Source organism: Schistocerca nitens, chromosome 2, assembly GCF_023898315.1.
Source record: "Schistocerca nitens isolate TAMUIC-IGC-003100 chromosome 2, iqSchNite1.1, whole genome shotgun sequence".
In the NCBI taxonomy this organism is placed as follows: Eukaryota; Metazoa; Arthropoda; class Insecta; order Orthoptera; family Acrididae; genus Schistocerca; species Schistocerca nitens.
The window spans coordinates 1,063,213,378-1,063,239,088 of NC_064615.1; the positions used below are offsets into that span (position 1 = coordinate 1,063,213,378).

At 39.2% G+C, this 25,711-nt stretch overlaps 2 protein-coding genes across 2 annotated transcripts in view; one reads left to right on the top strand and one right to left on the bottom strand.

Annotated features, from left to right (window-relative positions):
- Positions 1-6,259, top strand: part of LOC126237437 (protein quick-to-court) — a 342,763-nt gene extending 336,504 nt beyond the window's left edge. Inside the window, exon 9 of the mRNA XM_049947552.1 lies at positions 5,889-6,259. Within this exon, the coding sequence (XP_049803509.1) occupies positions 5,889-6,101 (213 nt within the window). The 3' untranslated portion in view covers positions 6,102-6,259. The remainder of the gene's footprint in view (positions 1-5,888) is intronic.
- A 204-nt stretch (positions 6,260-6,463) lies between these two features.
- The window catches only part of LOC126237436 (mitogen-activated protein kinase kinase kinase 7-like), a 169,148-nt gene continuing 149,900 nt past the window's right edge, over positions 6,464-25,711 (bottom strand). The window contains exons 11-12 of the mRNA XM_049947551.1: positions 23,098-23,259; positions 6,464-8,783 (exon numbers count right to left, since the gene is read on the bottom strand). Of these exons, the coding sequence (XP_049803508.1) occupies positions 8,655-8,783; positions 23,098-23,259 (291 nt within the window). The 3' untranslated portion in view covers positions 6,464-8,654. The remainder of the gene's footprint in view (positions 8,784-23,097; positions 23,260-25,711) is intronic.

Below are 25,711 nucleotides of genomic sequence, written 5' to 3' on the forward strand. Positions count from 1 at the left end.
ATGGCCGATGAACCTATAGAACCAATGGACGATGACTGTCCGCCTACTGATAGCGGCGGCAGTGCTCGCTCGAAGCCAGGCCCTCAGCGGCCTTCGAGGTGACCCCTTCTTTCATCTTCCTTTTCTTCTTACGATGGCACTTATTCACTGGAATATTCGCAGCATTCTCTCCAACTGAGAGGACTTGAAGTTGCTGCTCCGCTTGCACCGTCCGCTCGTCGTAGCCCTCCAGGAAACGAAGCTACGCCCATGCGATCAAATTGCCTTGGCACACTACACCTCTGTGCGTTTTGACCTACCCCCTGTGGTAGGTATCCCGGTCCATGGAGGGGTTATGTTGCTGGTCCGGGATGATATTTACTACGATCCCATCACGTTGCACACCGGCCTGCAGGCAGTTGCCATCCGAATTACTCTCCCCACTTTTACATTTTCCATTTGTACCGTTTACACTCCATCGTCGTCTGCCGTTACCAGGGCAGACATGATGCAACTTATTGCTCAGCTACCTGCACCATTTTTGTTAACTGGAGACTTCAATGCCCACCATCCCCTTTGGGGCTCTCCAGCATCCTGCCCGAGGGGCTCCCTGTTAGCAGACCTTTTCAACCAGCTCAATCTTGTCTGCCTCAATACTGGCGCCCCTACTTTTCTTTCGGACACATCTCACACCTATTCACATTTAGACCTCTCTATATGTACTCCCCAACTTGCACGCCGGTTTGAGTGGTATGCACTTTCTGATACGTATTCGAGCGACCACTTCCCGTGTGTTATCCATCTCCTGCAGCATACCCCTTCTCCGTGCTCATCTAGTTGGACCATCTCCAAAGCAGACTGGGGGCTCTTCTCTTCAAGGGCGACCTTTCAGGATCAAATCTTCACAAGCTGCGATCATCAAATCTTCACAAGCTGCGATCGTCAGGTCGCACATCTCACAGAAGTAATTCTCACTGCTGCTGAATATTCCATCCCTCACCCTACTTCTTCTCCACGTCGCGTACCGGTTCCCTGGTGGACCGCAGCATGTAGAGACGCTTTACGTGCTCGTCGACGTGCTTTACGCACCTTTAAACGCCACCCTACAGTGGCGAATTGTATCAATTATAAACGATTACGTGCACAGTGTCGTCGTATTATTAAAGAAAGCAAGAAAGCCAGCTGGGCTGCTTTCACAAGCACCTTCAACAGTTTTACTCCTTCTTCTGTTGTCTGGGGTAGCCTGCGCCGGCTATCTGGCACTAAGCTCCACTCACCAGTTTCTGGCTTGATGGTCGCGAATGACATCCTTGTGGCCCCTGAGGCTGTCTCCAATGCCTTCGGCCGCTTTTTCGCAGCGGTTTCGAGCTCCGCTCATTAGCACCCTGCCTTCCTCCCCCGCAAACAGGCAGAGGAGGCTAGGCCACCTAACTTCCGCTCCTCGAATCGTGAAAGTTATAATGCCCCATTCACCATGAGGGAACTCGAAAACGCACTTGGCCGATCACGGTCTTCCGCTCTAGGGCCTGATTCTATTCATATTCAGATGCTGGAGAACCTTTCTCCTGTGGGTAAAGGTTTCCTTCTTCGTACTTATAATCGCATCTGGATTGAGGGACATGTTCCCGCATGCTGGCGTGAGTCTATTGTTGTCCCGATCCCTAAGCCGGGGAAGGACAAGCACTTGCCTTCCAGTTATCAACCCATCTCGCTTACCAGCTATGTCTGTAAAGTGATGGAGCGAATGGTTAACTCCCGTTTGGTTTGGCTGCTCGAGTCTCGACGCCTACTTACCAATGTACAATGTGGATTTCGTAGGCGCTGCTCTGCTGTTGACCATCTGGTTAATTTGTCGACCTTCATTATGAATAACTTCTTGCGGAAGCGCCCGACCGTGGCTGTGTTCTTTGATTTGGAGAAGGCTTACGACACCTGTTGGAGGGCGGGCATTCTCCGCACCATGCATACATGGGGCCTTCGCGGTCGCCTCCCTCTTTTTATTCGTTCCTTTTTAATGGATCGACAGTTCAGGGTACGTGTGGGTTCTGTCCTGTCCGACACCTTTCGCCAGGAGAATGGGGTGCCACAGGGCTCAGTTTTGAGCGTCACTCTCTTCGCCATAGCGATCAATCCAATAATGGATTGCCTCCCAGCTGATGTATCAGGCTCCCTTTTCGTGGACGATTTTACAATCTATTGCAGCGCGCAGCGTATGTGTTTCCTGGAGCGCTGTCTTCAGCGTTCTCTTGACCGTCTTTACTCCTGGAGTGTCGCCAATGGCTTCCGTTTTTCTGCCGAGAAGACGGTCTGTATTAACTTCTGGTGCTACAAAGAGTTTCTCCCACCGTCCTTACGACTCGGTCCCGTTGCTCTCCCATTCGTGGAGACAACAAAATTTTTAGGTCTTACATTTGACAGGAAACTTAGCTGGTCTCCACATGTGTCATATTTGGCTGCCCGTTGTACCCGTTCTCTAAATGTCCTCCGTGTTCTCAGTGGTATGTCGTGGGGAGCGGATCGAACCGTCCTACTTCGCCTATATCGGTCGATCGTCCGCTCCAAGCTGGATTATGGGAGCTTCGTATACTCCTCTGCACGGCCATCCATCTTACGCCGCCTCAACTCCATACAACATCGGGGTTTACGACTTGCGATCGGAGCGTTTTATACTAGTCCCGTCGAGAGTCTTCATGCTGACGCTGGTGAATTGCCACTCACCTACCGGTGCGATATACTGCTTTGTCGGTATGCCTGTCGGCTACTGGCAATGCCCGACCACCTGTCTTATCGTTCCTTTTTTGACGACTCTCTCGACCGTCAATACGGGTTGTATGTCTCTGCCCTGCTACCCCCTGGAGTTCGCTTTCGTCGCCCCCTTCAACACCTTAATTTTTCACTCCCTGCAACCTTTCGAGTGGGCGAGAGCCACACGCCACCTTGGCTCCAGGCTCAGGTTCGCGTTCACCTTGACCTCAGCTCGCTCCCAAAGGAGGTTACCCCCGGTTCAGTCTACCACTCCCGTTTTGTCGAACTTCGTTCGAAGTTCATTAATATGACCTTCATTTATACAGATGGTTCTAAGACCAATGACGGGGTCGGGTGTTCTTTTATTGTCGGGGCACAAAGTTTCAAATACCGGCTCCATGGCCATTGTTCGGTCTTCACAGCTGAGCTCTTTGCCCTCTACCAGGCTGTTCTTTACATCTGCTGCAACCGACATTCTGCATATGTCATCTGCTCCGATTCCCTGAGCGCCATCCAGAGCCTCAGTGATCCGTACCCGGTTCACCCTTTCATACACCGGATCCAACGCTCTCTTCAGCAGCTGGTGGACGTCGGTTCTCCGGTTAGCTTTATGTGGGTTCCTGGCCATGTCGGTATCCCTGGGAACGAAGCTGCAGATGCTGCGGCCAAGGCTGCGGTCCTCCAGCCTCGGACAGCTTCTTGTTGTGTCCCTTCGTCAGATTGTAGCAGGGTCATTTGTCGGCGCATTTTATCGCTGTGGCATGCCGATTGGGCTGCACTTACAGACAACAAGCTTCGGGCCTTGAAACCTCTTCCCGCAGCTTGGACGTCCTCCTCACGCCCTTCTCGGCGGGAGGAGCTAGTTTTGGCCCGGTTACAAATTGGACACTGCCGGTTCAGCCATCGCCATCTGCTGACGGCTGCACCGGCGCCGTTCTGCCCATGTGGGCAATTGCTGATGGTCCGCCACATTTTCACGTCCTGTCCGGATTTTAACACACTGCGGCTTCATCTTGGCCTGCCATGTACTCTAGAGGCCATTTTAGCGGATGACCCACGAGCAGCTGCTCGCGTTCTTCATTTTATCAACTTGACACCCCTCTCTAAGGACATTTGATTATGCTGTTTTTTTTTTTTTTTTTTTTTTTTTTTTTTTTTTTTTTTTAAATCCTATGCCTGTCAGTCTGTCTTTTATCGTGTTTTCCGTTTCGTTGCTGTTTTAAACTTGTGACTCGCGGTGCATTCCTAACGTAGTCTGGGCACTAATGACCGTTGAAGTTGTGCGCCCTAAAAAATCATAGAACTAGTTGTAATGGGTGTTAAGGGGAGCTGAAGACAGTCACTGGATGGGCAGCAAAAGAAATAAACAGAAGAGTAAACATGGTCTATAGTGCTTTTCGAAATGGGGAGAAAATTAATAAATGGATCAGAGAACAGAGGGGAGTGGAAGACATATTTATGACTAATGAAAATCAAATGGAAATCGACAGGATGCATAGTCAAGGAAAAATGTGATAATGCACCATATTAGTTCTTTGTTGGATTCTACAAGATCAGAATACCTAACAGAAGGTGGGTAGACAGCACTACAAAAATTATTTCATTTTATGGTCTGTTTCAGTGTTATTTTTGCCAATTTTGATGCTATTTTTTTTTCCAACTATGCTGTTATTTTCTGACTGCTTACTTTTCATTTATTCTTTGAAGGTCAGTTCTTTATTTTTGTCTCACATCAAAATTTCTTAGTGTGATGTTAAAATAAAAATACAGTTAAATTATATTTATACCACATTACATTTATTTACAGTATTGGAAAAAAAAACCATTTACGTTAAACCTATCAAATCTTAATTGTTTGGAGGAGGAGGAGGAGGAGGAGGAGGAGGAAAAAAAGTGGGGAGGGGGGGGGGGAAGGGCTTCTGAAGTTTTACACGGGCAATCTATCAACACTTAACAATAAAGTGAAAATGGCCACTCTGTCTACATATTTAAATGTGGAAGACAAATTCCTTCAGCACAACAGCAGACATCTGACTATGTTCACATTTTCTGCTGGCATAGGAAGTTGGTTCAAATGGCTCTGAGCACTATGCGACTTAACTTCTGAGGTCATCAGTCGCCTAGAACTTAGCATGCCCATGGCAGGGTTCGAACCTGCGACCGTAGCGGTCATGCGGTTCCAGACTGAAGCGCCTAGAACCGCACGGCCACACCGGCCGGCGCTTTTCCATTAAATTCTGAGGGGATTTGTATCCTTTCAGAATAACTACATTGCTGAGACCTGCCAATCCGTGTCTACATAACTCTTTGCCATGCCAACATTAATTGAAATAATAATAATAATAATAATAATAATAATAATAATCCTAGGCTTAAGGAAGATTCTAAGCCCGTGAACACAAACTCAAAAATCTCTGCCTTCTAATTTACATGAGTGTGAGTAAAGCACCAAATTTTGCGATATGGGCAAAACAAAATATTTGCTGTTATTTTTGATATTTTATTTTGAATGGAATTTTCATGTATGAAGAATCTGGAGGCAGCCTCATTCAGCAGTAGATATCACATAAGTAATGGTGGATTTTTAGTTCCTGAGAGAGAATATGATGCTTTGTTTTTACCTTGTTTGTTAATGAGTTGATTCTTCCTTATTTTTATTTATAGCAAGGTAGAGTAGGTCCTATGCCTTGAGCATTACTAGGTGCTGAAGACATACCCACCAAAGTCACCCCAGAAAGACCGAGATTTATTTAAAATAAAGTTCCTCCGGCCACAGAACCCAAACATGTTGTTGCACACTATTTGCTTGCACTATTATTACCATGTACTTTGTTTGTTGTCAGGAAGGTTTCTGTTATAACACAGTTGTATATTGTAAAACAGTCCACGTTGAAATTTATGTAGCCTGATGATCAATCCACAGTATCTCCTGTCCTTGATGTGTGTAGCGCAATACCCCATGTGGTGTGACACACACACACACACACACACACACACACACACACACACACACTGCATAACAAAGTCCTTTTACTGTTCAACAGGTCCACAAAAAGCAGATCCAGAGTGCAGCATGTAGTAATTTGAGAGACTAAGCTGCTCGTCTGTTCTCTCTCCTAATCCAAAAGGAAAGTAAATAATTAAGTCATTTTTAATTTTTGCAGGCTTTGTATCGACGCCTTGTGGAGGCACATGCAAGTAAAGGTGAAATGGATCCAGCAATGACTCTTCAGTTTTTGAAGTCTGCTGTCTACTACTTCCTCACAGACAGGGAAAATCATCAAGGTCATCTTAATGCGATTAAAAGCATTTTAGGTTATACTGAGTCAGAAAAAAGTAATATTGAGAGAGCTTATAAAGCTTATTTGAGGAAATAAGACTTATTTAAACAAGTTGTGTACTGTAGTGATAATTTTGGAATGAATCTGTATATTTTGCTTTGGTTGTTCTCCAGAAAGAAGTGTATATATATAGGAGAAACTTTTTAGATCTATATGTATCCTGTGCAAAATGCATCAAATGATATGAATAATATATTACAATAAAATGTTTTAGTATAATTCATTGTATTAACAGTATTTGGACTATGAATAAGGACTTTAAAGACTATCCCACTGTAGAGGCATGCATACATTTTTCTTTCTTTTTTTTCAGGTGAATGTAAAACATTCAACACATTTAGTAATAAAAAAGTAAATATGCACTAGATTATTGATAAGAACAGTAATGAAACATGTGGTCACAAAGAATATCAAAATGTATTTACATTATGGACATACAATTTACAGTTAGCTGAATATGACAAATTTACATCTCTTTACAAAAGGTCAGTCATACAGATAATACAGGAACTTTCACAAGACACCTAATGAACAGTATAACATGCTGCCCGCAGCATTAGAGTAATATTTGCATACCCTAAAACGGTTTCTCGCAGACTGTCAAATTCAGTCAATATTTTGGCATATTGTTTCAGAAACAGGTGCATTCAATCAACAATGTAAATCACTTCACTTTACTAGACTAGCACTGTTATGGAATGAATACACGGTAGTCCATTTACTAAAACACATTGCAGTTTTACTTTAAACAGTGGTAATGCATGTCAACATAAAATGTTCTTTGACAAGCATACTTTAATTTAGTTTTCAGTATTGTCTACCAGGACTTAGTGGCAAGTATGCCTGCTCTACAACTTGTGTGTTTTATAATTCACTTCATACACAGCAGGAGACATATGGTCAAAACATATGCAACAACGATCTCTCATGCTTCACTCAGATGGAAAATTAAATATGAAACAAAGATTGCTTAAGCCACTACAAATAAACTTCCTTGTTTCAATCCTTCTACATGAACAAGAACATAACAAAAGTTCAAACTAAGTGCAGGCCAGCAAACATAGAACTTTTACCTGACTGTAAATAAGTAACAAATAAAGGGTTTGACTTTTACACTGAGAATATTTTGAGTTGTATTATACTGACATAAATATTTAAACCAAATGCACATTTTGACAAAATCACAAAAATAAAACATAATTACACAATAGTTTTGTTTACGTGAAGTATTTAGAATGTTGATACTGCATTAGCATGATCCTCCAACTGTAGATCATACTAATTTGTCCAGAGTCAAGTGTGTTCAATAACTTGAGCAAAGAATTTGAGCCACAGATTATTTCAATTTGAAGACCAACTCATGTATTGCTACATGCTTAGAAAGTAATCTAGTGGCTTTAAAATGGCAACCACTTGTTTAGTTTTTGAAATCTTATAAGAAACTGACATAGTTACTTTGCATACACAATATGCAATGTCCCTGACTTGCAGGTTGCCACAAAATAATGGGAATGGCTGCACATTTAAAAAAACTCTCCCATCTCCAATTTTCTTGAATTCTGCTTATGCATCAGTATGCATTCCAGTATAAAATTTTGTTTACAATAATCAAAACCCCATTCTGTCTCCACTGTTCATATGTGGTTACTTATAAAATGAATGGCCTAATGTAAATAAATTAGTGTAAAACTACTCACCAGTACTCTAAACAAAGAGGCCATTGTTCATAAAAATTGGCTAACCTTCAAATAGGTCACATCTGAGGAAATGTTATCAGACTAACACCATTACCAGTTTGGTATACTTCTTGCCATTGGTTTCTCTAACAACTTAAATTTTTTTACACCTGTTCCAGCCACACCTCAGCATTTACAGGACAATACAAACAAAGGGCTCACAATTAAGTCTGTCACTTGAACAGTTAAGTACAACAGAAAAACATAATGCAATAGTTTTTTCATAAATATGGTTGTGTCCAGTCTATAATTAACATGAAGTCATCTTGTAAGCAAACACAAAAATACTATTCAACAGTCTTTCTTGTGTACACTTACTCAACATTAAATATTAGTGCAATCCACTAACTTTAATTGTCATTATTTCCTTAATAACTACCTCATGAAAACTGGCATGTTGTCACAAGAATATTTTGTGAATGCTTCCTTTTGAGTCATATGACTTCACTTGAAGATATTTTAATTTTTTATAAATATGAAAACAAGAAACAGATCTATATAAGGATTTGAGCAATACAATGGTAAACTGACAGATAAATCAAGTCACAGATGTTGTTGCTGAAAATTACAGGCAAGGCAAATGAAAACACCTTGCAGACTGGAGAAAGAACACTCCACAGGGCAATCTGCGGTTTTCATTGAAAAACAAAATAAGATACAATAAAATACACACATCAGTCTGACACAAATACTATAAATGCTTTTTTTACAGGTCAGCAATTAAAAGTTTTAGTAGTATTAACGGAACACAAATCATCGAGGACCAAACTTATTACTTTCACTTTTATATGCATTACAGTCACATTCACTCTTGGTATAAAAATACAGTACTTGGAGACACGCTCAGCAGCAGCTAAGTTAAGTGAGAGTGGTCCTGGTGTGGCACCACAACCCATCCATCATTTCCAACACTCTCTCTTCGTTGACCCTTAATAAGTTCCAGTTGTCGTTTAAGATTTCTATGAAGTTTTTGTAGGTTTTCCTGTTTCAAAGAATAAATAAATCACATAGCATTATTGAATGAAAGTGTTAAATTGAAAATGAAATACTACATCTGCCTGGAATTAAAGTTACTCACTAAATCACATGCAGTATGTGATATAAAATATATGAAGGAGCTCACTGTCACAGAGTTGCAGTTATGAATAACCGTCTCTCTCTCTCTCTCTGAAATTTATCAATCCAACATATTTATTTCAATCATATTAAACTTGTGCATATATTTTAAAACACAAACATTCATTCATTCACTTTTTGATGAAGGCAAGATTTGCAAGAAAGATTAAGCACAGTTGCATCAGCTGGACTAATGAGTGCAGTGCAATAGACAGGAAATAACCATTTTACAAGGACTGAAGTCAAATATGACAAAATGCAACTGTATTCTTCGAACTTCGGATTGGAACAAATTGCCAACCTAGTTACTCTACAGACCCAAAGTTATTTTAGATTTAGTCAACATCACGCCACGAACCACGAACGTTACCGAGATGGAGTAGTTCATATTGTTGACACACGCAGACAGCTGTGGAAGGGTACCTGTGGAGAGACCAGACTAACCTGTGGTTCATGAAGACTTTTCAGTGGCTGGAAGTGCAACAGTCTGGATGATTGATGTGGCCTTGTATGATTACCCAACATGACCTGGCTGTGTTGGTGCTGTGAACAGCTGAAAGCAAGGGGGGAAACTATAGGAACTGATGACCGATGCTTTATCCCAGTATTCTTAGCAACAGAAAAACATCTAAACCAGCTGCTACTGTAACCTGTCAGTGAATGTGTGCATTGTTTAAAGTGTTGTGTAGTATCTCCATCTACAATACGTACTCTGCAAGCCACCGTATGATGCATTGCAGAGGGTACCCTCTCCATAATTAGTCATCTCCTTTCCCGTTCCACATACAAAAAGAGTGATGGAAAAACTACTGTCTATATGTCTCCATATGAGCCCTAATTTCTCATATCTTATCTTCATGGTCCTTACGTGAAGTGTATGTTGTTGGCAGTAGAATTGTTCTGCAGTCAGCTTCAAGTGCTGGTTCTGTAAATTTTCTCTTTAATGCCTCACCAAAAAAAAAAAAAAAAAAAAAAAAAAAAAAAAAAAAAAAAAAAACAGTGTCTTCCTTCCAATAATTCTCATTTGAATTCCCAAAGCATCTGCGTAATACCTGTGAGTTTTTCAAACCAAACGACAACCGATCTAGCACGCCACCTCTAAATTGCTTCGCTGTCTTCCAAATCCAACCTGGTGCAGATCCTGAGCACTTGTGCAGCACTTAAGAACAGGTTGCACTAGCATCCTATGTGCTGTCTCCTTTATAGATGAACTATACTCTCCCAAAATTCTCCCAATAAACTTAAGTTGACCACTCACCTTCTCTACCACAATCCTCACATGCTTGTTCCATTTCATACTGTTCTGCAAAATTACACCCAGTTATTTAAATGGTGTTTCTGTGTCAAGCAGCATACAACTAATACTGTCCTCAAATCATTATGGCATTATTTCCTCTACTCATATTCATTAACTTAGATTTTTCTACATTTCGAGCTAGTTGCCAATCAGACCAACTAGAAATTTTGTCTAAGTCATCTTGTATCATCTCATCAATTAATCATCCTTTAGAGAAGTAAAATGCTGAATACACATTTTTCTAAGCTCTTGTTTCAGGAAGATGATCTTCATCTCAATGTAATTGTATTTATTGTGCTTTTCAACTATAATTACCAAATTTTCTGCCTGTTGTACGCTACTTACACAAAAAACTTTTCTCTATTTCTTTATGTCATGATGGTTAATGGTATGTTGTTGACTCTTGAAATATAAATGTTTTTGATTTTGCCTCCGTACCTACAGATGTGGCAATCTACATTAAAACTCTTTGACTGGAGGTACTGAAGTGGATATTAAATATTCTCGTTCTTGTGCTACTGATGACTAGGGTAATGAATTTGGTATCGACTGAGCAATGACATACTATTTGTTGTACAGTTTTAAGTTGCCTTGCAATGTCTAGGCAGCCAGTCAGTAACTATTTACCTTCCAGTTTCATGAACATTTATATAATAAGTTAGCGTTAAATGTATTAGTGAAATGAAAGTGTATAGTTGTTTTGCTTAAGCTGACCAATGTTTGCATATAGAGGACACCTGAGGTATCACAATTAGAAATGTATTTGAAGGACGTAAAAAAACATACACAGGGTGTATACGTGGACAAGGAAAAAAAATTCCCGGATTTTTCCCGGATTTCCCGGTTAAAAATACACTTTTTACCGAGTGAAAATATGCTTTTTCCGTGTTAAGTGACAGTATACTGTTCCTCGGCACTGTAAACCTCGTCAATCTTTTGAATGTTTATGGTTTTATATACCGACGTAGAATTTCCCCACACTTTAGAAAACCTAACTCAGGGGAAAAACATGTTTTGAAAGACCTTTGATGTGCAGCAACATGTATGCTGCATATTTCCTTATTACGAAGGTATAAGTTTGAATTCCACCACACACCGCATGCCACTTTCCGAAGCTTTGAAATTGAGATTGCGATGCGCTTTTGTAAGCCAGTCACAGCTCATGTCACGTGATCTCACCAGCTGATGACAGCATAGGACACATGATGTAGTCAACCAATAGCAAGATCACTTTCAAGTAGCGCAAAAACACAAATAAGAAAACTTAATGGTTTAAACTAATATACATAGCATTCACATATAATATTGGTCTCGAAGATTAATAAGCTGGAAGAGAAGCTAAGCTTCCACATATAATTCTGATCTTTTTTGTGCGTGTTACACTATAAGATACATCATACAAATGTGGCAGTAAAATTTTTAATAACGACGTAAATGTCTGATCTTCTGGGCTCGAAATTCTTCTAAATGGTCGTCCTCAAAGAGTGGATTTTTAAATGAGAGTCAAACGGTTTGTGATTTAAGAAATTCATCGTACATTCTCGCACATAGTTCATCTTGCGTAAAAGGAAATTTGGTTTGAATTTAACACTTTTCAAACCAACATTTGCAATATTTTCCAGCGACCTGTTAGAAATAAGTTCGTTTCATCAGTTGGAAGAGAGCGCCAGATAACAGACGTCACTGTGCTCGCGCGACTACGATGATGCAGGAAGCCTCCATGTTCGTACGTGTAAAACATTAAAAGAACTTGCATTATGTCATAAAAGAAACAAGACATCAGAGGATACTTTAAGCGCATCGGAATTTCGTGAACCATACTAAAATGCATAATTCGGCTTAAAATGCACATTCGTAGGTAAATTTTCTTGGAGTACCAGTACTGTATCATCTAATGCTTGGTTCTTTATTATGGCATAACGCCATACGTGCACTTGAAATTCAGCGAACAGTTGAAACTAGCTAATCGTGTGAAATTAAACACTTCGTTTCAAGTAAATTGACTGCCTCAGCAGAAAAGATTAATGAAAGCCAAATCTCTTTAGCAAACTGACAAAAATAACTTCATTGTTCTGCAAGGCGATTAATGCTTGACTGTCAGGAAAGTGGAAATAAAATCTAAAACTAATAACATATTTTGCCTTCCATAATTATGCGAATGTATTTTAATTCATTTGATAGCTTCCGGCCGCAAAAATCCGTTTGTTATCACTTAACGTGAGAGCAATAAACGAAGAGGAAACAACAAAATCACTGAACGTAAACACGTCACATGGAGATGACCCATCTCCCCACCATAACTCAGACTGCTCTGGGCATCAGCCCCAGATTTACTATATTTCCGAACCGCGGCAATATTAAATAGTGGCGCCCAGTCACACTTCTGTAACCAGAGGCGAGAGAAGGTACTACTCTTACACGACTCAACTGCGCAAGCCCAAGAGCCCGCCCGCAACTGCTCAAACATTCTAATTTAAACAGTTGTCACGTCACGATCTGAGGCAATTTGTTGTTATGAAGTATTGCATAGTCTTCCTAAAGCCTTTGACACACTTTGCTGTTGGCAGACGCTTGTATGAGCACTGTGATTTGTTGTATACGGAGCATTTCCTTTGCAATTTAAGTTTTATTTTTGTTGTTTTTTTTTCCCCCTCTCCTTCATTTTGTTGCCGCAGTTTTAACTGCAGTAGCTGGATACAGTAATATCCTTTGTTAAGAGTAATGGTTCTTACCAGTCAAAAATCACAAAAATTTAACTGAAAACTAAAACAATGAAAAATTCCCGGAATTCCAAACAATTCCCGGGTTTTTCCCGGTTTTCTCCTGGATGAAAAAATTCCCGAATTTTTCCCAGATGTCCCAGTTGTCCCGGGTCGTATACACCCTGATACATCACTACAAGTTCAGAAGGTATTTTCAGTGGTGCTGAGATACATAAAAGGAAAATTATAATATATTTTGAACTGTCTGAGAGGTGAATGATAATGATACTATTTTTCTATGTAAACATGATTGTTCTCATAGGAGAAGTTAATGATAGATATGAGCTATATGCTACAGAGATTTAATTGGACTGCATTAAGTACTTTTTTTTTTGCACTATTTTCATTGTCATCTCTACAGAGGAATTTTGATATTATTGTTTCAATTATATTTCCGCCATTTGACCGTACAAACTTTTTTATTTTATGTTACTATCATGACTTCTGTCTTAAGCCTTTACAGAGGCTGGCTTCTGTAATCATCAATTATGCAACACACACTTACCACTTATGCTGTTCATCTTTGAGCACCAGCCAACCAGTAACATCCACAGTATTTTTTCAGACCATATTCACTGCAAATGTAACTACTGTATTGATGTTCACTCTGTGGCTCAGTTGTTTTATGGCTGGAAAACATGTTTGCCACCTGTCTGTCATACATTTACGTGATTTTGTACTTATTTACACACTGCGACACCCAGTTCAATAGATCTTGATGATGACTTTACTTGATGAAGTCTAATCACAACCAAAATTGTTATATGCAATAATGGCTTAAGGCCTAAATCATGACAGTAATATAAAATTAAGAAGTTTTTACAGACAGATAGTGGAAATATCATTCAAACATTATTACATGACTATTGCCCATAAATATGAAAAGATTTGATATTTTTATTGTTTTGTAATCTAGTTATGTGACCAATTTGGTTTCCATGTATATTCTAAGTCTACTTATCACCTATATAAACAGATTTAATTTTCGGTGCAGGGATGAGGGAATGTGAAGAGTACCTGGTATTATTATTATTATTATTTCTTTCCTTGCTCAGACATTATGTCTGGTTAAAAATGGAAAGTGACGGCGGACCTTGATCAAGTGTGACTTCCTTTTAAGTGTACGGTATATGTTACACTGCATTTACGAACTTTTGGGTAACTGAACATGTATCAATAATACAGATTTCTGTAGTTGTATATACATGTTTGGATGTAGCTGTATTGCGTTGATGTACTGGTGGATATTGTGTGGTATGACTCCTGTAGTTGATAGTATAATTAGTATAATGTCAACTTTATCCTGATGCCACATGTCCTCGACTTCCTCAGTCAGTTGGGGGTATTTTTCAATTTTTCCTCCTGTCATCTTCTGTATATTTGTTGTATTGGGTATGGATATTTTGTTTAGTTTTGTTAATTTCTTCTTTTTATTGGTGAGTATGATGTCAGGTTTGTTATGTGGTGGTATTATTATTATTATTATTACTACTACTATTGGATTAAAGTGTGACAACTCAAGACGGAACCATTGCTCAGTTGTTCATTGTTGTGTGATTATTTGTTTCTCTGGGGATCTTGTTGGGGTTCAAAATTATCTTCGAGGTTTCTTTTTGGGTTTCAAAAAACTCTCATCTGTCATTTTTTGAAAAATTCTACTGGGAGGATATAAGGAGTACACTTATTCATGCTGTCATGACATAGTAATATCATACATTTTAATCATCACTGGAATTTTTGAAGCTGAGCACGCCTGCCTTTCTCTGATCAACAATTCCAGAGTGCTACTAGTCATGTGACAAGTGAGTATGGAGTTACGAATGGAGCAATTGGGCACGGCCATGTTGGGTTTAAATGATCTCAAGAGTTTAAACAGTGGGACATCCAGGATGTGATAACAACAATATGAAATGGATACATCACTACTCACCACACAGAGGAAGTGTCGAGTTGCAAACAAGCACAAGGAAAAGATTACTAAACATTTAAGCTGTGGGAAATGAAAGTTACTATTTGTATTTGTGTATATCTGTACAATTTTTCCCTGGTTAGGTTGCCATGATAATATTATCATCTTTGGAATTAACAACAGAAGAATGTTGTCACTCTATTATTGTTGTTACTCAATTTTCATTGTGTTTGAAATGAAAAAGTAAATAAAAGGAAAGGTCCATACTGAACTGAATCTCCTTGATGAACTTAGTGTGCAGCAAAATGGTGACCCTGACATGATTGCCGAAACAATGACATCTGCAAAGTACTTTTTTAACTTATCTCATCGGATACTGTGTTTAAAACTATGCAAAAGTCAACAGAAAATGTACGTAAAGGGAATAATACCAAATGTAGGTTGCAAACTGATAAGGTATGCATTAAGCTAAAGCTACCACTGTTTTGACTGAGAATCCATACATCTGGTTTTGCCAAGTCGAAACACAATTTACGATTGCTGGTATAGTTAGCAAGTGGGCCAGAAAAAAAAATCTTATGATACAAAACTATTAACCATTTATTTAGGGATTAAATACAATTTTGAATCGCCATTCATTGTTATCACTTATCAAAAGTCATATTGGAGGTAACCACTGTGAAAGCTACAGACTCGGTAAGCTCACTTTATGCAGCATGCCAGATTTCCCAAACTTTTGCAGAAATTTCCTGAACTAACTAAACCATCCATAGTATCAAAAGTGTTGTTTATAAAATGCAGCAGCATATCATTACGTCTACAGGTCTACCAGTCTAGTATACAGTAAGGCTAACAAATTGGACCCACTTAAATCGCAAAATAGAATTTAAGTTTCTGTTAAAGAATGGTGCTAAGTCCATCACAGGCACAATGGGCCAGTCCACTACACCTTATTATGAAGCCAAATTGTCAGTGGTGAGTTTGTGGAGATTACTGCATCAGAATGACAAGACATTCCCACACCAGGATCCAGTTTCATGACTAGATGTAAATTTTATGCTTGAAAATAAAAAGATATTTTCAAAGACTGACCTAGTCAAAGCCTACTATGTAATTCCATTAGCTGAAGAAAATAAACCAAAATCAGCTGTTATTGCATTTTTGGTCTTTGAGAATTTAATGATATGTCCTTTGGACTTCACAATGCACACAGCACATTTCAGAGGTTTATAAACGAAATTGTAGGACTACTGGAATTCTGTTTCCCATATTTGGATGCTATTTTAATGGCATCTGAATATCCAGAGCAACATGCAGAGCATCTAAACTTACTCACTAAACAACTAATTAACTGTGGCCTTGTAATAAGTGTTGGAAAAATCACTATTTCGTGTAAAACAGCTAACATTCTTGGGACATTAATTACACCTGCAGGAATAATGCCAGATCCAGAAAGAGTTGCAGCAATAACAAACTACAAAAGACCCGAAACACGTCAGCAATTTAGAGCATTCTTATGGACCATAAATATCTATGATCAGCATTTGGAACATGCTGCTGAAAACAAAGCTTTGCTGAATGATTACATACAAGGAACAACAAAAAATCCCGAGAGATTTATTGACAGAACAGAAGAAGGAATCACTCAGTTCCTAAAATGCAAAAATCTCACAAATGCCATGCTTTTGACATTTCCTGGTCTGTACAATGAACTCACCTTAGTTGGAGATGCCTCAGATTTTGTGGCAGGCACTGCAGTGCAACAGTGGCAAGATCAACAGTGGAGACAAAAGTTCACAATGGCACAGTAGTATTCCATGCATGACAAGAGAGCTGCTTAGTGCATACACAGCTGCAAAACATTTGTTAGAAGGAAGAGACAATGCTCATCTAACATATGCAGTTAAGCAAAAGAATGAGACAGCAACACTAACCCATTTACATTATCTGCAGTACATTTTGCAATTTATTGCAGATCTGTGACATATTTCTGGCAAAGAAAATGTTGTTGCTAGTAGCTTAGTTCCAATTCACTCTGAAGACTAGCCCAAGCACAAAATGATGATGATGAGCTTCATTCAGTTGTCACACATCAGTTAAATTAAAATACCATTTGACACATGGGAGGAAACAATTGTGTGATGTGTCAACTCAAATTACTCACCCTTGTATTCCTGAAACATTTAGATATCTCATTTTCCAAAACTATCATAATTTGGCTTGTCCAGGCATTAAGACAGCTGTAAACACGATCTCATTCAAAGTTTGTCTGGGTCAGTATAAAAAAAGATGTCCGAAATTGGGTGAAAACATGCACTATTTGTCAGAAAAACAAACTATCACAACATGTTCAAGTGTCATTAATAAACATTTCTAGTAATGACAAGTACTTCAAAATAATTCTCCTTGACTTGAAAGAACCAATGCATCTTTCTGCTGAATACACTTATTGATTAACATACATCAATAGAGTTAGCATTGGGCAGAGGTAGTACCTCTTCAGGGTGTAAAAGCACAAGCAGTTATCAACTCTTGCATCATTAGATTTGGAATGTCATACCAAATAGTGACTGCCCATGGAGGACAGTTTAACACTGAGCTATTCTAAGTAGTATCAAAAATGTGTGTTTGTAACCAAACAATAGCATATCATCCTGTGAAATGGAAAAACTGAAAGATTTCATCAAGTGCTTAAAGCAGCCATCTGTGCCCATGCACCTCCTAAATAGATTCAAATAATACCTGTAACCCTTCTTGGTCTTGGATGCTCCATCAGAGAGAACACTGGTGCTACAACTGCAGAAAGTAACTGAAATGATCCCAATTTTTTTTTTGGACTTAAAATGAAAGACCAGCAACGAATGCCTCCATCTGTCGATGAAAACTCACAGACCTGATAACCAGACGAATGAGAATCGTTAACAACCTGAAGGCTCTAGCGTTGAACTGCCAGATCAAGACAAATAAACAGATTCTACAGTCATGAAATTTGATTTCTAGCAAGATTAGTTGAAGTTCTAAAGTGACTATGCTACTGAGGGGAGGGGGGGGGGATATGTAGGAACACAACAAATTGCTATTTGTATTTTGTGTGTGTGTGTGTGTGTGTGTGTGTGTGTGTGTAGAATGTTTGCTTTGGTAACATTGACATAATAGCATAATTATTTTTGGGATTTAACAAAAACAGATTGCTGTAACTCTATTGTTGATGTAATTCAGGTTTTTCATTGTGCGAGAATAAAATGGAAATAAATGGAAAAGGACATGTCAAATTGAGTCTTTAATGAACTTAAGGTTCACCACAGCTTTCTGAAAAAAGCCTTTTTTCCGCACGCTCTTCTGCTTGTGTGTTAATCTGTACTATTATTCTTTCAAAGAGACATTTTCCATTTCATAATTAAAAAACTAAAACATCAAATTATAAGGGATGCATGTTCATATTAGGCACATGGTCAAGTTATTTTATAACAAAGTTTGTTCTCTCAGTACAGCTACCAGACTCGAGTCTGTTAGTTCCAAAACTAAGTTAACAAACTACAGTTACAAGGGACGTATTTTCTTTACCAACAGAGCTTCTAGTAAGGCAGTACACAATTATCAACACAAAATCACGTATGGTAATGCAGAAGTAGAGCAATAATGAATAAGAAAATAGGGTTTCAGGTATACAACTATGAGTGGCTTAGTGATCACATTACTGTAGCCAAGACAGACAAAATCAAAAATCTACAGCAGCTGCAAAAATTTAAATGTCAATTGTGGGTGAAGAAATTGAAAGATTGTGTGACGAGATGAAGGGAATTATTTAAACAGTTAAGCGAGACGAAAATTTAATTGTGATGGCTGACTAGAGTTCACTGGTAGGAAATGGAAGAAAAGGGAAATTAGTAGAACACTGGTGAGATAAAGGCATGAAAGGGAAAGCAATTTAATCATCACCACCACTTAGTTTACGAATCACGAGAGATGTTCAGATTCGTTGATGAAACCTTTGTGATATGGACCAAGGCTGAGGACACCCTATCCATTTTTCTCTAGAACCACACCTTTTCTCCCATTGATTTCACCTGGTCCTCCTCAACCTAACAACCTACTTTCCTCAATGTTGACCTCCACCTCAAATATGGCTACATCAGTAACTTCTTCGTATCAAACCTACCGACCACCAGCAATACCTCCACTTTGACAGCTGCCACCCATTCCACATCAAGAAGTCCCTTCCATACAGCCAAGCTACCTGGGGCCGAGGCATCTGTAGTGATGAGCAGTCCCTCTACAATAATATAACAAGGGGCTCATTGAGGTCTGCAGAGACTGAAATTACACAGATCTCCAGTGGCTCGTCTCTCCAGTTACCTCACACTTCCACATACACACCATCCAGCCACAAACAAGCAACCGCTCATGACTAAGTGCCACCCAGGACTGGAGCAACTGAATCACATTCTCTGACAGGGTTTTGACCACCTCTCGTCATTTCCTGAAATGAAGAATATCATACCCACTATACTTTCCACCTGACCCACAGTGGTATTCTGCTGTCCAATGAACCTGTGCAACATCATTGATCTTTTCACATCCTTACTCCACCCTCATCCCAATCCCTTGCCTGATGCCTCATATCCCACCCGATAGACCTAGATGCAAGACATGTCCCAGACAGCCTCCCACCACTACCTACTCCAGTCCAGTCACAGACATCTCCTATCCCATCAAAGGCAGAGCTACTTGTAAATGCAGTCATGTGATTGACAAACAAATGTTGTGATTTATATGTGGGCATGACCACAACAAAGCCAACAGCCTTGCTGCAGTGGCAACACCGGTTCCTGTCAGACCACTGAAGTTAAGCACTGTCGGGCTGGGCTATCACTTGGATGAGTGACCATCCGGTCTGCCAAGTGTTGCTGGCAAATAAGGGTGCACTCAGCCCGTGTGTGGTAAACTGAGGAGCTACTTGACTGAGAAGTAGTGGCTCCAGTTTCGTAAACTGACATATGGCCGGGAGGGTGGTGTGCTGACCACATGCCCCTCCATATCTGCCTCCAATGACCCCTGTGGGCTGAGGATGACATGGTGGTCAGCCAGTACCATTAGGCCTTCATGGCCTGTTAGGGCATTTAGTTTTATGACAACAAGCTGTCTGTCTGCATGAATGGCCATTGACAAACTGACCATCCAGTCGCTGAATATGCCACCTCACACAATGTACTTCACTTTGATGTCTACTTCACAGCATCCTTCCTGCCAATGTCAGCTGTTTTGAATTGTGGAAGTGGGAACTCTCCCTGCAATTTATTCTGCATTCCTATGACCCCCCCCCCCTCCCTGGCCTCAACTTTTGTTAGTCTCTTTCTTCCTCCTGCCTATCCCTTACCTGCTCCCACTCTAGCACTACACAGCCTTCAATTCCACTAACACTCCCAATCGTCTTTTTCCCTTTCTCTTCTTTCTGCTACTGCCCTCTCCAACCCTCCCAACTGCACCTGGCAGCCTTACCCTGTCTCCACCAAATCCCTGCACACTCTCAGAAGCAGCACTAAACCCCCCTCCTCACTCCTACCTAGCTATCCCTCCCTCCCATTGCACCTCCTTACCCCACCACTCATACTAAATCACTGCTTCCATCCAATGCAGTTGTCTGCAGTCTGGCCACAACTGCCATACAGTGGTCGTGTGTGTGAGTTGTGATTGTGTGAATATGTGTGTGTTTTCCACTTTAGAAGATGGCCATTTGGTTGAAAACTTGAATGTATAGCAGTCTTTTTGTTGTGTCTCCCTGTAACACAACATCTGCTCTACATTGTAGAGCATTTTATCCTTCTCACGATCGTTGTTATTCTATACTGGACTTTCCACTGTTTGGTTGTATACATGGAAGTGATCTGAATATACTGGAAGGTTTCAGATTAGTTATACGATGATAAGACACCGTTTGAAATCTGGTTTTAAAATACTTAAGAGTTTCCAGGGGCTGATGTTGACTCTGGCCATGATTTACTGGTTATGAATTGCAAAAAAGTAGGAAATTAAGGATATAGGACCTAGATAAATTGAAAGAACCAGAGGTTGTTGAGAGTTTCAGAGGATACATTAGGCAATGTTGGACCAAAACAGGAAAGGAATACAACATAGAGAGAAAATGAAGGAAGCAGCAGAGGATCATATAGGTAACAAGACAAGGTCTAGTAGAAATCCCTGGATAACACAAGTGATACTGAATTTAACTGATAAAAGAAGAAAATATAAAAAAGCAGCAAATGAAGCAAGCAAAAGGGAACCCAAAGATCTAAAAACAGATTCTGGAAAGTGCAACATCGCTTGAGGACAAATGCAAAGCTGTAGGAGGGTGCACAACTAGGGTAAAGATATATGCTGCCTAAATGAAAATTAGAGAGGAGTTGTTTGTGTGTGAAAAGCTCAGATGGAAATGGCAGTACTAAGCAAAGAAGGGAGGGCTGAAAGTTGGAAGAAATATATAGAGGGTATGTCTATGGGAAACAAACTTAAGGTCAATATTATAGAAAGAGCGGAAGAAGTAGGCAAAGATGAAATGCGTGATATATTGTGAGAAGAATTTGACAGAGCACTGGAAAATCTTCCTGGAAACATGGACCCTGGAAAAGATGACATTCCTTAAGAATTACTGAGGTCTTTGGGAGAGCCACCCATGTCAAAATTATTACACCTGACGTGCAAGATATATGAGAATCGTAAAGTACCATCAGACTTCAGGAGTAATGTAATAATTCCAATTCCAAAGAAGACAGGTGTGAATCCTACCAAACCATCAGCTTAATAAGTCGTGACTGCAAAATATTGACACTAATTATTTAGGAAGGACGGGAACATAGCAATCAATTGCAACCCCACTAGATTTTTATTATTCTTTCTTATCCAGATTTCAGCTATAAATAGCCCTCTTCAGTGTTAAAATACAAGGAAATTACAGAATCAGCAGTGATTTACATAAAGCAATAAGCAAAACACAATGTTATCCAGTAGCAATGATTCATTCTAGTCAATATACCATTTGAGTGACTTAACCATCCAATCAACTCACAGAAGTAAATATCTATTAGTAGTACAGAGTCTCAAGTTTCATCCCACGTACAGGTCAGTAATAATGTAGAACTGGTCACACCAACATGTGCGTTCACAGTGGAGTGCTATTTTCACTATGGCGAATCTGTCATGCGTATGCAACATGCCTTTCATGAGCTTCAAACATGAGTGTGACAGTTTACAGGCAAGCCTTTGTCATTCGTTACAAAAAAGTGCCCAAAGGACTAGTCGAGAAGCTTGCAAGAGCTAAAAGATCAAGTTCTTGTTGACATTTCCATACTTCGTCCAGCAGCTACGAAAGGTGTTCAAAAACTAGGTGAAACGCCTCGAGTATTGTATAGCTGTGAATGGTCATCAGATGTCCAATGTAGTATTTCATAACTAAAAGTGAATAAATGATGTATCTTGCGTAAAATGTTCAACTCTGTTCTGTGATTAGTTCGTGTGTTATTTGAATTGGATATTGTCAAAATATTATGAAATCCCTGTAGCATACAGATGTCACATTTAAATGAATTGCAAGTATTTTATATTCAGATGACAGGGCAGATATTAATTTAGCAACTTATCTGCTCCTCCTTTAAGTAGATGATTCGAAAAATGCTGGACAGATTTTTAAGGTTTGTTGAATATTCTACCTTGTTCTTACACCAGATTTCACATCAGATTTTAGAAAAAAGACTAGCTTCACAATTTTACACTCTATGTGAATGTTTGTGTTTGACAATTGTATTTTTAGATGAGTTTATCCCATGTGCAGTTTTCAGCTTTACACATTTTAACCAACTTCTTTAGAGATTATATTTGTGAGGTCGTTACTAAAGCTAAATGTCTTACTTAATTATATTTCAACTTAAATTGCCACTGATTGCTGGTAGCGGTATATCACTGCCAGATGGAGCACATTTACTGCAACACTGTTGTGTCATTCTCTTCTGTACAGAAGATCCAACAAGGGACCACGTGGATTCAATAAAAAAAATGGCAATAAATTGGATGATGCCTGCCCCCCCCCCCCCCCAAATACATTACAAAGTTTTTTTCTAAATTACACTTTAATTTAAGAAATAACACATACTTTTGAAACATCGTGTTTTCCATTGATTCATGACAGATGAATGTAAGTCAATGTAAATGTGTCACCCACCTTTTCATTTTCAAGTTTGCGTAACTCCTCTTGCAGCCGCTCCGAGTCCTGTTGGTCCAACTGGCTCAGGCCCTCGGCCTCACTAAGCCTTTCTGCTAACTGATCCATGTGTCGAGACAGGTAGGCAATCTCAGTTTGCACCTTTAGGTATTCTTGTGCCAACTGTAACACCAAATATCATGCTCACATTTCACATATTATGTAAAGCAGAAAATTGCTAAGAGATACTGATAGGACTTCCATGAGAATCAGGACAAAGCAGTATAGAATGGAATACAATTTGCATTAGTTGTCACTTAATTAGAGATCTATCACTGTACGGAAAGACACAATAAAATCTTATAAAGTTGTTAATTCCTTCATCTGTGTAATGCTGTCTCATTATATGCTCAAATATAATGAAATGGTAAAAGGTGGTTTTTTGAAGTTGTTGGTGTCCAGTTTTGAAATAATGTCTGAGAGATCCCAGCCATTAACAAAAATACGGGTTCCATATATTTTAACAGCAAAGATTTGAGTCAAGTGTATGTACAAGAAAAGAAAATTATACAAGGCTACGGAGAAAATCGGCAACTGAATTGTGCTGATACCAATGATATTTTGTTTGCTTCTTCTTGATACATTTTACATTATACGTAACTCAAATTTCGTTTTGATCTGTGAAATATTTTTCTTTGTGTAGCTTTTTTGAAGCGTTGTGTTGTGTGCGTATTTAATTGAAATGCATAAACAGGACAACTGTGTCGTCATAAAATTTTGTGTGTTGTCAAAAATAATTTGTCCAAAGTTGTCAAGATTTAGCAAAAGCCCACATCATTACTTCCAACACTTAAGAAAAACATCTAAATTCAAATATGGCCTTATCTAACTTGAAGATGACCCACACCAGACATCCCAAACTACATTTGAAAATAGTAAGGCAATGTACAACATGGTACTGGACTAGCAGCAATTAAGGGTAAATGAAATGGCTGATACCACAGTCATATCAGAAGATACAATGAAGTGCGGTTTACCATGAAGTATTAAGTTTTGTGTACAACTGGAATCAGATTTCATGTATGCTGACCGAAAGTAAATGCAATGTTTTCACAGTTTTAAAAGTCCAAATGATTTTCCGTGTAATTTTGTTTAGTGGGGAAAAGACATGGGTCCCAAACTCCCAAACAGAAATGAAACAACAAAATGATGGAGGGAAGCTAGGTTCCCTGACATTCTGAAATCCACATGAAAAAATTTGCAATACTTCAGCAGTTAAAAAGTATTCAGAATAAACTGTAATTTTATTGAGTACATTGTTCTTAATTTTTTTTCCGTATTCTGGAGAGAAAATTTGTTATTCTTGTAGCAATTTCAAAGATGATGTCTGAGACTATGTTCACAAAAAGCAGTAAATTTCCAGCATGTGTTTTAAAAGGAGGTATACAGAAAAAGATAAAATGATACAAATGTGGGAAAAAAACACGTGTCTTTTTTTTCTTTTTCTTGTATTGACTTTCTTTCTTGTCTCGAATAATTCTCCAGCAATAGTCTGCCAACACTGTAGGCACCCACTTCCCTTCATACCATTTTTCCATGGTAGATGTGTCTTTATGGAATCTTTTTCTGTGTTGGTGCAGTACATCAGTACATCTCTCTGGGAAGAAATGTACTTTCAAAGACATGTTGCACTCAAGATCTTGATAAATGTTGATCATTTGATTTACTACTTCCTTGGGAAACACTACCAAGCTCATGCTCCTACTTCAGTTGAGCATGTTCCAAAATTTTGATCTCGCTGAAGTTCCTGGAGGCGAGGGCCCACAAATATAGCTTTTATTTTTGCTGCTGAGAAATGAAGAAATTTTTCAGCAAGATTTGCAAAGCCTCTGCCAGTTCAATCCACTGCCTCTAGAAATTGTTTAATCAAACAGAGTTTGATATGACAAGATCAAAGACGGATATCTTCAAGAGCTAGCATAGTTTGATGTTGAACATTTATTTCATCCACTTTCCAATTTTGCTCAGGCCATTTCTTTTTTATGACCGGGACTTTCTATCACAACTATCCTATTCGTAAAGAAAACAAGCATATTCCGTGTAGCCTTGTTGAGTTCCCAATTAAAATGCAATTACTTTTAAACTACAACAAATCTTCCATTTATGCTCACTGTATTTAATTAATATGACAATAGTTTCTAAAATCTTGTCTTTCTTCAGCCAAACTGACTTATGCAATTGGGATAGGGGGCATTTATTTCTACTGAGACTTATTTATGATGCATCTGTAGAGTGTCACTACTCCTGTGGAGTGTATTTGAAGTCGAGTACTTTCATTAAGCCCACAGCACTATTGCCAGTGCACCATCACTTGCGATGTAGTAAATGAAAATATGTCCTGTGAGTCTAAATCCACAGATGTTAGCACTTTGGTGGAGAAAAATTGCTGTAGCCTTGAATCAGTAGTTCTGCATTTTGTTTACTTTGTCATACATCACACATGATATCATTTAAATCTGATTGTGTTAAGAGCAGCATTGAACAACTACATTTGTCCTGGCACAGATCATATCTTAATCACTTTAGGCACTGTAACACATGGGCCTTCCTGCAGTGACTACTGGATTAGGGGCTG